The sequence below is a fragment of the Podarcis bocagei genome, assembly GCF_964188305.1.
Source record: "Podarcis bocagei genome assembly, chromosome: 14".
NCBI classification, from domain to species: Eukaryota; Metazoa; Chordata; class Lepidosauria; order Squamata; family Lacertidae; genus Podarcis; species Podarcis bocagei.
Window position 1 is genome coordinate 34,675,449 of NC_138139.1, and position 16,262 is coordinate 34,691,710.

General features: G+C 42.1%; 1 protein-coding gene across 35 annotated transcripts in view; it reads right to left on the reverse strand.

The window, feature by feature from the left end:
- Positions 1–16,262, reverse strand: part of RBFOX1 (RNA binding fox-1 homolog 1) — a 1,500,640-nt gene that overhangs the window by 106,897 nt on the left and 1,377,481 nt on the right. For all 35 annotated transcript variants that reach the window (XM_081170175.1, XM_081170147.1, XM_081170150.1 and 32 more), the window contains 4 exons: positions 15,493–15,546; positions 10,164–10,256; positions 8,130–8,190; positions 633–686 (listed from right to left, as the gene is read on the reverse strand). In XM_081170175.1, coding sequence (XP_081026301.1) covers positions 633–686; positions 8,130–8,190; positions 10,164–10,256; positions 15,493–15,546 — 262 coding nt within the window. The remainder of the gene's footprint in view (positions 1–632; positions 687–8,129; positions 8,191–10,163; positions 10,257–15,492; positions 15,547–16,262) is intronic.

Here is a 16,262-nt window from a genome sequence, read left to right on the forward strand (position 1 = left end):
GTGGGGGGGGGGTATTTGATCCCCTGCTAAATTTGCACCTTTGCCCTCTGAAGAAGAAATGACCAGCCCATAATTTTAATGGTAGGTTTATTGTAGCTGTGAGAGACAGAATAACAACAGGAAAACCACATCAATCTCTGACTTTTGTCTTCTGGGTTTCTGGGGCTTTTCCTGTTGTTATTCTGTCTTTCACAGCTACAATAAACCTACCATTAAAATTATGGACTGGTCATTTCTTCGTCAGAGGGCAAATGGGCAAATTTAGCAGGGGATCAAATACTTTTCCCCCTCCCTGTGTGTAGCCAGTGTCATGAACAAAGATAAACCACATGTTACTAAGATCCGGACAACAATGAGCAGAGTCATATGAGTAGACCTACTGAAATTAATGGCCATGATTTAGTTGTGCTTATTAATCTCAGTGGAATTGCTCTGACTAAAACTTAGTTGGCTCCACTCCTCAGTGTACCATTTCCCTTTCTTAAGCAAATAAAATGCATGCCAATTATATACTTAGCAAGACTGAAACTCAACTTCCCAAGTGTATTAATAGATATTATGGAATGCAAGAAAATCACTATTTGGGGTGAAGCTGTTCCAAAACACCCACAAAATGCATGGTATCTGCTTACCTGCATAGAATTCTGGACTATAGACAGCACCCACCACTGGATTTAATTTCCAACCTACAGTAAAGACATAAAAAAACCAAAAGAAAATGCGCTAGGGTTATAGTGTGGGATCATAAATATTACAGATTGCTTTGTTTATTTGTTTTTAAATGTGACAGCTCATAAAAATGGTTGTAACTGAAGGCAGTTATATGCTTGATGGCAGTTTGGAAGAGATGGTCCAAGGGGTATCCCTTTAATATCATCTGGATATGCAAAATGAAACATGAATAGCAGTAAATTATCATGATTTAATTTTGCTGCTGTTGTTTATTTATTTTATTTCTCCTTTTATATACACAAAAATGTAATGCTACCACTGTGCAGCCCCCATTGGAAGATTTGTAGTGTCCCATCATAATCCTGGATTTGCACGAAATCAAGGTGTGGGAGTCAAAAGAGAGGGCAAGATGCACAACAGCAGTGGCTATGATACGGAGGAGGTGGCAGATTTAAGAACATGGAGAAGGGTGTTGGGGAAAAAATATTTTGTGCTTGTTGGTTTCTGTGTTATCTCTGCAATTTCTCTTTGTTTGTTCAACGTTAAGAACAAAAACTCCAAATGGAACAAACTCCCACCCAATGTTTCCCCATCCCAGCTTTACTCAAAACTCTGCTATTGTTTAAAAGTTCTATTTTCCTCTCAATGTCTTTCCATCCCAACTTTACTCAAACCCCTGCCATTGTTAAAAATGAATTCCCCCCCTCTAGCCTTCTTCCCTTCTCACTGTACTTAAAACGTCTCCCATTTCTCAGCTTCCTCATGTGTAGATTCAATGTAGTAATTTAGAAGACCAAACAAACACTCATATATGTGCAACATCCATCAAAAGAATGGAATCTTCTCTAACTGGGCAAACTAACTTGTGAGCTTCCTCTTAAGACTGCATTCATCTGAAAGTTGCAGTCACATAAATCTTCGTGGGGTGTGCATGCAAAGAGGACTACAGAATAGGGAGGAGAATGTGGCAGGGAAATGGGATTGGTCTGTGTATAAGGGAGAGTTGAGAAAAGGATGGAAGAGGAGAGGAGGGAAGGGCTGAAGGTGAAAAGCAGAGTGCCCCCCAAAGAGGGAATAGACGGCGTAGGCACGGGGTAAAGATGAAAGCAGAGACATTGAAGGATATGCAGAATAGGAGGAGATGGTGGCTTCATAATGACTGCTCCCCACATTAAATGGGGGGGGGATCTTTGCATGGTTGCACGCAGCCCCCTGGACCCTATGCAGCACCATTAGCACAGGCTTGGCTTCGCCTTCCCCAGGTGGGATACCTGGAGGTCTCCGCCTACCTCAGCCAGTTGCCCAATCCCACCTGGGGAGGCGTTGCCAAGGTGATCAGGCCAGGTAGGGGGGGGACCACAATAGGGGGATGATCTTACCTCGAGGTGCTTAGCAGTTGCAGTGTATGGGAGGAGGGAGATGCAGTACATTACCATGCTGGTGGTAGGAGGAGGGAGGAGGAGGAGGAATGGACATGAGGTGAAGGTGGTGCAGAGCAGGGCTGCAGAACAGAAGTGGCTTCAGAAAAGCAAACTTAGCAGTTGCATGGGGTGGGAAGGCAAAGCTCTAGATGGTTAATGTGGGGTGAATGGCAGAGGTACTGGTGAGAGGGACAAGCAGGTGTAGATGTGTATGCTTTCAGTTTAAACTATTTATTGCATTCTGTAGAGAACTTAAAAGTCTGTTTACGGCATGTAATGCCTTAAGAGAGAATATTATGAAAATGATTTACAGGTGGTACATGACCCCAGTCAAGCTTGCAAAAATCTATCATTTGACCGATAACAAATGTTGGAAATGTAAAGAGACTGAAGGTACATTCTTTCACCTTTGGTGGACGTGCCCAAAGATTAAGGCTTTCTGGGAAATGATATATAATGAACTGAAAAAGGTATATAAATATACCTTCCCGAAGAAACCAGAGGCCTTTCTCCTGGGCATTGCCGGCCATTTGGTGCCAAAGAAGGATAGAACTTTTTTTATGTACGCTACAACAGCAGCAAGAATACTCCTTGCAAAGTATTGGAAGACGCAAGATTTACCCACTCTGGAAGAATGGCAGATGAAGGTGATTGACTACATGGAATTGGCAGAAATGACTGGCAGAATCCGAGACCAGGGAGAAGAGTCAGTGGAAGAAGATTGGAAAAAAATTAAAGACTATTTACAGAAATACTGTAAAATTAATGAATGTTAAAGGGATGTTGGACTGAAAATAAGTGGTGTTAGTAATAAGATCAATAAGAATATGTAAATTTGGATTGATAATGATGGAAATTATACTTTGACTATAGTTTAAGATGTTGAGTAAGGTTAAATGACAGAGGGTAAGGATTTGCTGAACTAAATATTTGAACTGGAATACAAAAAGGGAGGTGTGAGGAGGTCAAGAAACTAGTGAACAAAATATAATATATGGAGATACAGTTTTTCTTTTTTCTTTCTTTTTCTGGGTGTGCTTATTGGTGTTTGCTATGATCTTTTTCTTTTTTCTTTTTTGTCTTCTTACTGAATATGTTTTGTTCTGTATTTCTTTTTAAGCTTTGTAGCTCTTACTGTTGTATGTATTTCATGTTTAAAACCTGTTTAAAATTTGTTGATTAAACCTTAATAAATATTATTATAAAAATAAAATAAAAATAAAAGTCTGTTTTGGTATTAAGCAGATTATAAATGAATACATTCTCCCAATGAAATAATAATGTTAACTTTTAAAAAAGTCTTTCTGTGTTTTATATTTAATTTTGTGTGCGTGATTTGCAGACGTTTCGTTTTGATGTAAACCACTTTGAGGTTATTTTTTGATAAGATAAAATGATAACGGCAACAGCAACAACATCATGGTGAATCATATCAACATTTCTGTGCAAAAGGGCTATAAACAGGTGAGGTGGGTGTCAGCCAGGGAAAGGGCTTTCTTAGTCGTGCTTTGCTATCTGTGAACATCTGAAGAGCCTGGGCTGCTGGTTCTGGCTAAAGGTCCATCTAGTCCAGCATCCTGTTCTCACAGTTGCCACCCAGATGCCCCAATGGGGAGACTGCAAGAAGGACTCAAGTACAAGAGAAACCTCCCCTCCTGTGGTTTCCAGCAGCTTAAAAGCATTGCTGCCTTTGACCATGAAAGTAGAACATTGACTTAGGGTTAGTAGCCATTGACAGCCTTGTCCTCCATGAATTTGTCTAATTGTCTATGCTAGGGGTAGTCAACCTTTTTATACCTACCGCCCACTAATGCATCTTCCTTCATGGTAAAATTTCATTACCTCCCACCAGTGCTCGATGGAAGGAGGATTCAGCTTGTGCAGTAGAACCCCCTACCGCCCACCTAGAATCCTGAAACGCCCACCAGTGGGTGGTAGGGACGAGGCTGACAACCCTTGGTCTATGCAATCCTTGATATCATCTGCTAAGAATGTTTGCACAAACTGTTCAATTTTTTACTGCATATTGCACAATTCTACTTTTGTCTTTTTCTTATTATGTTCCTGTCATCTGAATTATGTGAGTGTGGTCTTCATTGTTAAATTTTATCTTATTCATCCTCTGTGGTGCCTAAAGAATATGAAAGATCTTATAAATTTAATAACAGAATAAAATTAAGTGTTTAATTTCAAAAAGCTTAATTTTCCAGAATACCATTATAATTTTATTTCCTAACAGTATAAATCCAAAATATGAGCAATTTGGCAGATTTTTCACACCTGTCAGCCCTTTCTGTCAGAAGAGGTTGAGAGATACCCACGGATTTCAAGTTATACTAATGGTGCCTCAATTTGTCCAAGACAGGAGATGGGTGGGTGGGGGGGAGAGACTATTCTGGAAGATGCAGATCGATGATCTCAGCTGAAAGTCACTCTCATATTTCATTTTCTCTCCAGTCCTGATTTGATGGCTGTATCATCTAACTTGGTGAAGCTCACACAGGAAACACTTCATTCATCATGAAAATAACAGCAATTAAACTTTACTTTGTCTTGTCAATGAGGTATGTGCTGGCCCATAACTGTGTGGGTTAATCAAGTGTGAGGAGAAGCTTGACATATACGAGTGAGGAACTGCCAAGGAACCCAGTGTTAGCGGCTGGAGGAGGTAAATTCACCACCGTGGGTGTAATTCTATGAATTTGTCTTGCTGTCACAACACTCATCTCTTCAGGTTGAAACTTTTGGAGGAAGGAGGTGGGGAAGGAAAAAAATGTCCTTCATGCAGACGTAAAGGAAGAGCAACTGAAGGAGGTGAGGCAATAGATCAGGAACAGAACACGTGCTCAGCATTCAGAATGTGCCAGGTCCAAACACTGGGACCGGAGACTAAAAAAGTCAGATAGCAGGGCGAGCAAAGACCCCGTGGCCAGAGGCCCTGGAGAACCACAGCCAGGTGGTATAAACAGTGCTGGTCTAGATGGAGGTTGGTGCTCAACTGGGTGTGGTAAGGTGAAGGGCAACAGTAGGTGGTACCAGAAACAATGGCAGCCAATAAAAACTGATAGGCATCCTAAGAGGATGGAGGATGAAAACATTCCATTCCAGAAAGAATCCAAAGGAGCAAGGCCAGTTAGATCCACCACATCTTGAAGTTAGGGCTGGGAGAAATCCCTGTCTGAAATGCTAGAGAGCCACTTCCAAGCATTATAGCCAATATTAAGCTAGATGGACCAATATCTGACTTGGTATAAGGCAACTTCCAATGTTCCTCTGTGGACTTTAAAAACATAGCAAAGTGATGCAGTAATGTGAAAGCCCAACTATTTGAAGGGTGCTGGGAACTGTTAAGGGACCCTTATTCCTCTGACATAGCTATAATTCCCCAAGTAGTTTAATAATCAATCCCTCAAAGCAGGGGACTCTGGGAACTGCAGCTTTGTGAGGGGAACAGAGGGGTCTCCTAATAGCTCTCAGCACCCTTAAGAAAGTGCAGCTCCTGGGATTCTTTGGGGAGAGCATTGATCCAATCAAACATTCTGTCTCTCTCTCTGTCCCCTTCTAATAGTGCCACTGTATTCTGCTCTGGTCAGACCTCACCTGTAGTACTGTGTCCAGTTCTGGGCACCACAATTCAAGAAGGACACTGACAAACTGGAACGTGTCCAGAGGAGGGCAACCAAGATGGTCAAAGGCCTGGAAACGATGCCTTATGAGGAACGGCTAAGGGAGCTGGGCATGTTTAGCCTGGAGAAGAGGAGGTTAAGGGGTGATATGATAGCCATGTTCAAATATATAAAAGGATGTCACATAGAGGAGGGAGAAAGGTTGTTTTCTGCTGCTCCAGAGAAGCGGACACGGAGCAATGGATCCAAACTACAAGAAAGAAGATTCCACCTAAACATTAGGAAGAACTTCCTGACAGTAAGAGCTGTTCGACAGTGGAATTTGCTGCCAAGGAGTGTGGTGGAGTCTCCTTCTTTGGAGGTCTTTAAGCAGAGGCTTGACAACCATATGTCAGGAGTGCTCTGATGGTGTTTCCTGCTTGGCAGGGGGTTGGACTCGATGGCCCTTGTGGTCTCTTCCAACTCTATGATTCTATGATTCTAAATGCCCCTTCTAAATGCCACAGGCAGCCCCTCGTTTATGTGTGTTCAATATGTGTGCAACCTTGTATACACGCATTGCGCTGAACCTGGAAGTCACCTGGAAACATCATAAAGACATCACTGAAACATTGCTAAAATGGCAGAACAGGGTGAGGTGGGGGCAGGGCAGAGCGGGGATGGAACTGGGGTTTTGCAGGCTTTTTCAGGGGGTTTCAATTAAATGTGATTTCACCGACAAGTGCGGTATCTCAGAACCAGGGCTTTTTCCCCAGGGGAAACTCACGGGAATTCAGTTCCGGCATCTCTCAGGTGGGTGCCATTGCCAATGTAAGAGAAAGAGGGAGGTGTCCATGGTGTGTTCCAGCACCTCTTTTTCTAGGAAAATAGCACTGCTCGGAACGTAACCCCTGCATAAATGAGGGGCTGCCTGTATTTCAGAAATGCTTGGGCAAAATGAAATTATGACTATTTGCATAAAGGTAAAGGGACCCCTGACCATTAGGTCCAGTCACGACTGACTCTGGGGTTGCGATGCTCATCTCGCTTTATTGGCCGAGGGCGCCGGAGTACAGCTTCCAGGTCATGTGGCCAGCATGACTAAGCCGCTTCTGGCGAACCAGAGCAGCTCACGGAAACGCCGTTCACTTTCCTGCCGGAGTGGTACCTATTTATCTACTTGCACTTCGTGCTTTCAAACTGCTTGGTTGGCAGGAGCAGGGACCGAGCAACGGGAGCTCACCCTGTCACAGATTTGAACCACCGACCTCCTGATCAGCAAGCCCTAGGCTCTGTGGTTTAACCCACAGCGCCACCCGCATCCCATTTGACTATTTGCATAACTTGGACCAAATATACGCAGATAGAGGTGGTGTAGGGGAGGGAGAAAAATAAGAGGGCTTCCCCTGGAAAAAAAGCAGAAGAAATTCCAGAGCTTCCTCAACACCATGATTTATTGTTACAAGCTTAATAACTATATGTCAAACTGCAAGTGCTTATTTTATTTTACTTTTCATTTTACCACAATGGGGAGAGATAAATATGACAGGGTCATTAAAAAATAAAGCCACCCGCCTCTCTTTCCCCCACTTTCGATGATGGAAGCCATCTCATTAATGAGCTCTGAAAAGTAGGGGAAAGGGGGAAAAGAAAACCAAGGTCCATTTTATTTCATGGCTGATGCCTGCCTCTGCTGGTGATGGGGAGCTGGCTTTATTGATCAGTTGTGTAAAGTTTCCCTTTCATCTTTTTTTTCCTGGAGGGGAGTCAGGGAAACAAGATATTTGTTCAGAAAGCGACAGGGTTATGGACACAGGCCAAATGGAAAGCTCCGATATGTCTAATTCTGAAGCTTCAAGAAGCATTCAGAGGCTCAAACCAACTCCAGAAAAGCCAACCAGGGAAGGTGGTGGTTGTAGTAACAGTTTTCTGCCACAGCAGAACATGGAAGGACAATGAAAGTGCAGAGTTGCTTCCAAAGCAAGTTGGTTATGACTAGGGCTGCCATATTTCAAAAAGTGTTGACCTTTTTTTAACACTTGCAACATGGGTTGCCATACATCCGGATTTTCCCAGACGGCTGAATCCTGGCTATGTCCAGGAAAGGCAGATGGGTGATTGGTTTGAGGGAGAGCTTTCTCCAAGGTAGAAAAGAGTTAACTTGGCTTCCCAGTGGGAGATGAAATGATGTGGATCATGTCTGTGATGAGAGCATGATTACAACTTATAAAAGTGATTGATGGATATTGGGTGATTTTGCTATTTTAGATTGTTTATATTGTTTTGTTGTATTTCTTATGCATTTTTCGTATCTGTCTTTCCCATCGATCTGCCATTAGCCACTTTGAGTCAAAAAAGCAGTATATAAATAAAGCAATAACAGGAACACTGGAAAAGGAATACCCCCAGAACACACATTTCATGTACTTACCATTCGTATAAGGGTTGACTGTTTTCTTATTTGTCATGACTCGAGCTGTCGCATTATTTACCTAAGCACATAGAAAAGTAAATCAGTGCCATTTCTGCAATAGAGGAATGTCCATGATACTAATGAAAGGCATGCATTACTATTGGTATTAGTCATGTATAAATGCAATTTAATATATGCCCCCCCCAAATAAAAAATAATAAGAAATAGCAGAAAGTGCATAACAAAAGGGGGAAAAAACTATTTATAATTACATTTACTGTCATTGCCATTTGTATATATATAAAAAAATCACTTCCAAATCATTTCAATAAAATAACATCATCTCCTTTAAACTTTAATAAAGAGACATTAAAAGCAAATTAAAAAAGGTTTTGCATAATTGAAGATTTAAAAGCATGCATCTTGTTCCATGGTAACACTGAAACAACAAAATATTTCAAAACAGAAAAAAGGAAAAACACTGTATGAAGGGGCATGCAGTGGAGTAGAAGGGGGGAAGAGACAAGGTACAGGGGGATAAATTAAATTTCCAAAAGGAAGAAAGGAAGGAAATAAATAAATAAAAAGGACAAACGGATCTTAGCATTGTGCAACATAACCCTTTCAAAGAGAGGATTCATTGGGGAAAGCAACATGTAGCATTCAACACTGGGAAGACATGAGCCTCATTTGATTCATTGCAAGAAAACTAACAAAATCATTCAAGCTTTCAAAACCACAGCTAACAAAAGGATAAAAAAGAGGGTGCATTATTTAACACAATATGGAAGTTAACAATCTGAGTAAGATGTGCGCAAAAGTCATATCCTCAATCCAGTCAGTGTCTCCAAGGCTTGCTTAAAACAGACACTCAAATTTACAGGCGTACCGATATAGATAAAAAAATATAGAGAAGAGAGCATCAAGAAAACTTAATACGACAAGTCAAAAAAATCCACGTGGTATATATATATATATATCAGCGCTTTAAAAAGATACGTGAAACGGCGGATGGACTTTCCCACTTACCATTCAGCACCATCGCCAGCATGGGGTATGTATACAGTTACCATGGTTACTGAGAGTTTGGTGAGGGCCCTAAGCGCTACCGTCGAAGGAGGGGAAAATGGAAAAGGCAAAACATGCAACATCTTACTCAAAAGACGACAGCATTTTCAATTGGTTTTTTTTTTCTCGCTCTCTTTTTCTTTTAAAATTCTAACAAATACAATTCAGTGTTGAAGGGGATCCAGTGGTGGTATAAATAAATATTCATAGGCTTAGCCCCTCCCATTACACCCCCAATGGAAAATTTAACTGGGAACTTGTCCAAAATGAAAACCAACATTTTAGACTCCAACCCCCCCCCCAAAAAAAATGTATTTAGTTTGCAGAATTTATTTGATTTCCAAATGGGAATAGTTTTGAAAGCCACTGTAGATCCTGCCTCAACCCTGCAGTGAAAGCAAACAAATAAAATAATAAATAAATAAATAAATAAAAATAAACCAAAACCGACCTTAATTTTGTTATTATTTTTTTGCTTTGTCGCTTAATTTTTGGTGTGGTTTTCTTTCTTTTTCCAATTTTTGTTCCTTTTTTTCAAAAAAAAATCTATTGCACCCATTGAGTTAACAAAACCTTTCAGATCACAGCAAAACGGTTAAAAGCTTCTCACACTTCTGCCATACAGCTTTCAGCAATAAGGATGATGGTAAGAGTTACAAAATAAATTGATCCAAAAGTAAAATAAAAAGAAAAGAAAGGAAAATTAAAAGTAAACCCAAGGAAGGCCAAATTATCTTTATTTATATATACATACATATGTGTGTGTGTGTGTATATATGTGTATATATATATAAAAATAAATATATATGTATACATATATGAATCTATATACATATGTATATATATATATATATATATAGAAAAAACTATGGGAAGGGGAAGGGGAAGCACACCAGAGACACTTATGATGCATCTGAAACAACAAATGAGAGTGAGGCAGACATTTATAAAAAAGATGAAAAGGAAAATATTTTTAACATGCACCTCGATTTTACGGCCCTCTACCACGGTGCCGTGTAATTTCTCCCTCGCCCTTTCGGCATCAGCACTATTTTCGAAAGTAACGAAACCAAATCCCTGCATGCAGGTGGGAGAAGGGGGGAAAATAACGTGCATATCATTATTTCAGACAATGACCACTTCTTTGCTTATTTTCTTTGTCTTTCTCTCTCTCTCTCTCTCCCTCTCTCTCTCTTTAATTAAAAAGGTTCTTGTTCCTTCTTCATTTCTGCAACATGCAAATTAGAAAAATAAAAATTATAATCGTACCGAGATGTGCAATTAATAAAGCGACCAACGTGAACAACTTTTCTCTCTCTGTCTCTCTTTTCATCAGTTAAATATCCCCTGAAGAAAGTCAAAGGATGAACACCAAATACCTTTCACTTTTATTTATTGGTTTGGTTATCTAAATTGTCGCTGCGGGGGGCGGGGGGGGGAGGAGGGAAGGAAATCTAACAAAAAAGAAAGAAAAGGAAAATCCTAAACCAATGGAACCATGTCATCACATAGGAAAACAAACAAACAAATAAAAAGGGAATGGCGAGGGAAAAGAAAGTTGGCTCACTTTGAATGGCATGCAGAGTCGACTCAACCAAATAGTAAGACAAACCAAAACTTTGTGCACAAATTTCAACACCAAAATGCAAACCTCATCTAGAACTTTGGACTAGTTCCTTCATGCCATTGTGAAGCAAAGAAACATATTTTTCACATGCAACACACTAGGGTTGTTTTTATAAATTTTGGTGAAATCTATAATATTTACTTTTTTTGTCTTTAAAGAAAAGAAAAAAGAAAAAAGGAGGGGTCTCAGGAAAACAAAACAAAATGCAAGGACCGCTAATGAAAGAAAATAGGGCTTGGAACTGAGCAGAAACTTCCTGACTCTTAGAAAAAGATCAAACATAATTGTGTGACATGAATAAATAAAGAACAGAATTCAGAAATGCAAACAGCTCGACCCAGGTTTGGCTAGGCCAGAGGCAGGCAGCATGGTGTCCTTCAGAGATTATCGGTCTAGAGCTCCCATCATCTCAGACCATCATTGTCTTGCTGGCTAAGGCTGATGGGAGTTGCAGCCCAACAACGTCTGGAGGACACCATGTTGGGTATCTCTGAATGAGACCATGTTTTCATCCTCCTTATTCACTTCATTTTAAAATAAGAATAATGTCCATGCATCAGGTTCTGGGTTGATTGTTATACAGGCTTGGCATACATGCACAACATGCAGTGGAGGGTGAGCACACCTTGCACATCTGCAACACCCCACTATCAACACACACATCAGATGTTTGGTGTAAATCAAGACCTATATTGTGCACATGTCATTTGTGCCCATGTCATTTCTCCACTGTAAAGATGACGGTGGATGGTCCAGGTTCACACTAAACAACCTCTCTAAGATGCTGGTGGTGGGGTTGAAAATGTGCATCTTCCCCCAACAACCCCCCACTGCACATTGGATATATATGCTAGGGCTGTATATGAATGAGCCCACTGTTGCTCCAAAATCTGTATAGATTTGCCTAAAGTGCTATACTTTGGGTGGAAGCAGGTCACCAACTTTTGCAATCCCCAGGCAGCAGGAATCAAGCAGTAGCCTCCAAAGGTGCAGTTTGTGATGATCTCAGCAGCTGCCACACCCCTTGAGGACACCTGAAGCTTGTGGGCTACTCATAAGGAAAGGGTGATAGCCAATTGAATTCTTCTCAGAGTAGACCCATTGAAATGAATGAACCTAGGTTTGGTATGTCAATTCATTTCAATGGGTCTCGTCTGAGTAAGATTACCACTGGATACAACCCATGGCACCCTTCTGGCAACTCACTTCTAATGAAATGGCAACTGCAAAAATCAGCACTCCTAGACCGTGGAGAGAAGCCAGCTTCACCCCAGCCATTCTTATCAGAATGGGAATTTAAATAAATGCTCTGGATTCACCACCAACACCTACAAGAAAGGCTTCCATTTATTTCAAAGCAGGCAGCAGATCTGTGCACTTATTCTTGGTTGTCCATGGACTCATGCCTAATAAGGGAACTTGAAGAGTCTCAATGGAAAACTAAGTAAACTCTCGCTTGTTCTCTCTGGAATTATGATCATAGAATAACACAGTAATAGCAATCTCAGTATGATGACCTTCACGGGGATTTCTTCATAACCACCTATTTTCACAATGCAAGCCCAAGGACACAACACTAGGATTGAGATGCCTTAGCCCAGGGGGTGGGGAATCTCTCCACCTCCAGTTATTGCTGGACTCCTCTCAGCCCCAACCATCACAGCCAATGTTCATGGATGATGGGAGGTGAAGTTCAACAACATCTGGAGGAACCACATATTCCCCAGCAGTTGCTTCTCAGGGTTTCACACAGAGGACATTTCCAGTCCAACTGGAGATGCGGGGAATTGAACCTGCTCTTACTTGTGAGCTGAGCCCCTTCCTTTGGTCTGTGCTTCTGATCTTTATCTCTTCTCCCTGCCTAACCCACCTTGCCAGAGAACTCTGCTTCACCGCTGACTGCCTTCCCCAGTCTGGTGCTTTCCAGATGTTCCCACCAGCCCCACTAGCTCCAGCCAGCACAACAAATTGTCAGGGATGTTGGGGGATGTGGTCCAAAGCATCCAGAGGGGCACCATGTTGGGCTAAGGACCTTGCCTTCTCCCTAACCTTGCCTCTTCCCTAACTTGACCAGAGCATGGCTGACACAAATATAGATCAACCATAACCCTTGGCTTTTCTGGGGGACCTTGAGTACCTCTCTTTCCAGCCCTCATAGAATAACTTTGCCATGCTCCTTGCCTGTGGATCTTGCCTCTAAGCAGAGCCGCTTTGGGCTGTCCTCCCCCATCTACTGCCTGCAATGAAATGAGTTGTGCAGCCATGATTCCCATCTTGCACCAAGGTAGAAGTGGCGGGACTGATTCCACCCAGCAGTGCAAAATTCTGCATTACTAATTCAGCATTTGCTTAGTATAGTGCTTTAAGCAATTCATACCATCTAACTTTGCTACCGTTATTAAATGAATGTTCCAACAGATATGAACTTGCACTTTAAGCTCCCAAATATCTCATCTAGTACTGACAGAGAAATTTAATATTTCAGTTATTACAAAAAAGACAAGTAAAACATTGTATACATAAATATAGTCCAACTTTTCAAACAATGTGAGACACTAGACATTCCCCTGTTAACTCTCCTCCCTCAGAATAAAACTGCATGACTAGAAGGGAGGGATGGTATAGAACTGTATTCTTTAAAACAGAGGTGGAGAACATATGGGCCCCTGATGTTGTTGGAGACCATCTCCCTTCATCACTGACCAATGGCCATGGTGGTTGATGGAAGATAGAATCCAATAACATCTGGAGGGGGACATACAAGTTTTCTTTCAAATGGAAGGCGTTGACCTCCTGTGTGGGGTAGCATGCTCTGAAGAGAATCCATTCCATTTCTGTAATACTGGTATATGGACTCTTCAGGTAGTACAGGTGCAACAGATCTTAGGATTCTGCCCTCAGCAGTAGCACCAAAATCACAGTGAAATCTCACTTGTGCACAGTCAGAATTGCTTTCCTAGTGGGATCAAGTTGGGACAGGGACATGGGCAAAGCCTAAATGGGCAAGAAAGGGCAAAGGGCTTTTGGTACCCAAATGTCCATGTTCAGATGGAGGCCAGCAACTGAGGACTACCTCTCCTTTCCTACAGACAATTCACAAGAGGTCTGGGCACCTAGATTATCCATGTGACATGGTGCAGAAGACGACTCCCCATCCTCATGCTAATAGATGAGAACTGTGTAGGTCTCGCAGGTCAAACTCACAGTGCCACACCAAGGCCTCAACTTTCATTACTGGTTATATGAATGTTGAAGAGTAGGAGATAGTGGAGTGGGGTGGCAGGGCTTACCTGACCCCCAGTTGGCAACAACATTGGAGTTTACTAGGAGATAAAGGGGGGATGGATGTGGTTGGCACCACGCAAACACACCGGTGGAGCCCATCTGGCACGGGCATAGCCAAGGGGGGCAGGGGGGCAGCTGCCGCCCCCATCAAGTAAATCAATAAAAATATTTAACTGAGATTCTGCCCCTAACATAAATCCTGGCTACGTCCATCCAGTCGGGTGCACTTGGAATGCCCCAGCCTTCCCTCTTCCCCCTCCCCTATGACTCCCAGCAAGCAACGCAGTGCAACCAACCAGAAGCAAGGTGAGCTCCACTATTCCATCACACCACCCACTACTGAGAATGTGAGCCCAAAGCTTACTTCTGCACCCCATCGGGTGGATAACCTGTATGTCCAGACCAAGAGTGAAGCAGCTATTAAGAGACTCCGTGATTCAGGCTGCATTCCCTTTAAGCAAAATTGGGGAAAGGGTGTTAAAGCAGCCAATTCCAAACAGTGTAGACCAGGGATGAGGAACCTGTGACCCTCCAGATATTGTTGCACTCCAGTTCCCATCAACCCCGGCCAGCATGACCAAGGGTCAAGGCTAATGGAAGTTGTAGTCCAACAACTTCTGAAAGGTCACAGGTACTCCAGCCTCTAAAGCAGAGGTGTTGCTGAACTATAGCTCTCTTCTTCCCAGGTGACTGACCATGGTTGCTGGGGCTGATGGGAGTTGGAGTTCAGCAATATCTGGAGGGGCAAACATTCCCCACACCTGCTCTAAAGTAAGTCCCATTGATCTAAATCACTGGGTAAAGGATTGCAGCCTTTGTCTCTTGTTTTGCTCAAGCAACACAGAAACTGAATTCAAAAAGGTTAGCAACATTTTGAAAGTTTTAACTAAGCAGGATAGCAGCTGCACTTTCATAATCTGGAAAAAAAAAATCACACTTGATCAAGTAATTACTCCAGAGGATATTAGATTATATTACTTGCTTCCATTTCAAGAGCAGAATATATACCTATTCTAACAATCTTTTTTCCCCCTTGCAAGCTTGAACTAATTTCACCAAATGAGTAAGGCAATTATCAGGGATGGGAGAGAGAATCAGCAGACAACACTTGATTATATTTAAAAGCAGAAGGCAATATTCCCCTTTAACTGGTGACAGTTTATCGTAGTTAAAATTATCCCCTTTAAAGGGATTCAAAATTAGGCCAATGAATTTCACGCTGTTTGGGAAATTGACAAGAAAGAAAGTGGGGGTGGGGGTGGGGGGAAGCAGCCCAATAGGTGCTTCTGTTGAAGTGGATATTTAGAAAGGGTTTATTACAGTGCTGCAATTGCTTCCTCTTATTTGTATTGAATACTTCAAACAAATTCAACATTGCCACAGGTGTATTCAACTGCTTACCTTTGAGCCTCGCTCATTAAAAATAATTTCAACATCTAAGATTTTACCAAATTGCTGCAAGGAAACAAAAAAAGAAGAAGAAATCACATAAGCATTTTTAAACATAACCCCCCCCACCAATGCAATGGAAACATATAAATGCAAAAGAAGATTTTTAGACACTTCGAGGATTCTATAGTGTAAGAAAATAACTGCATTCTGAAGTGCAGCTAATAAAAACAGCTACCAGCAGATTCATCTCTGCACATACAAACATCCCTGTTTGCAGTCTACTCTATGCACTTCACGTAAGCGTGTTCCTATGCACCACTTGGTGTATGTGGAGATGAAGATTCCATTCAGGTTGATGGTGTGACCCTTGTTCCATGCTGGGGAGCATCTCATGTGCAGGAGGAACCCGTAAAGTGGGGTTCCCTGTTATAATTACTGCAAGAAACCTTGTTTTCACAAGGTTTCTCATCTTTCTAATCTTAAATTCAGTTTGGCACATTTCTGCATCAGTTCCTTTTTACCCCTTTTTTATATGACCCATTTTTGCCATTTGACACTTTCCAGTACGCCAACTCAGGGCCGGCTTACCCATAGGCACTAGGGGTGCAGGGCACCTGGGCGCCAGGCTCTTAGGGGCGCCGGGCTGAGAGTCTCAGGCCGAGCAGAGCGGAGCCCATTAGAGCACCGCAGGCTTTTCTGCTGCGGATGCTGAGGCAGCCGGATGGCTCCACCCTCCTGCACGCTTGGGATTTGTGGGCCGTTGAGAGGCCTGCCCGGTG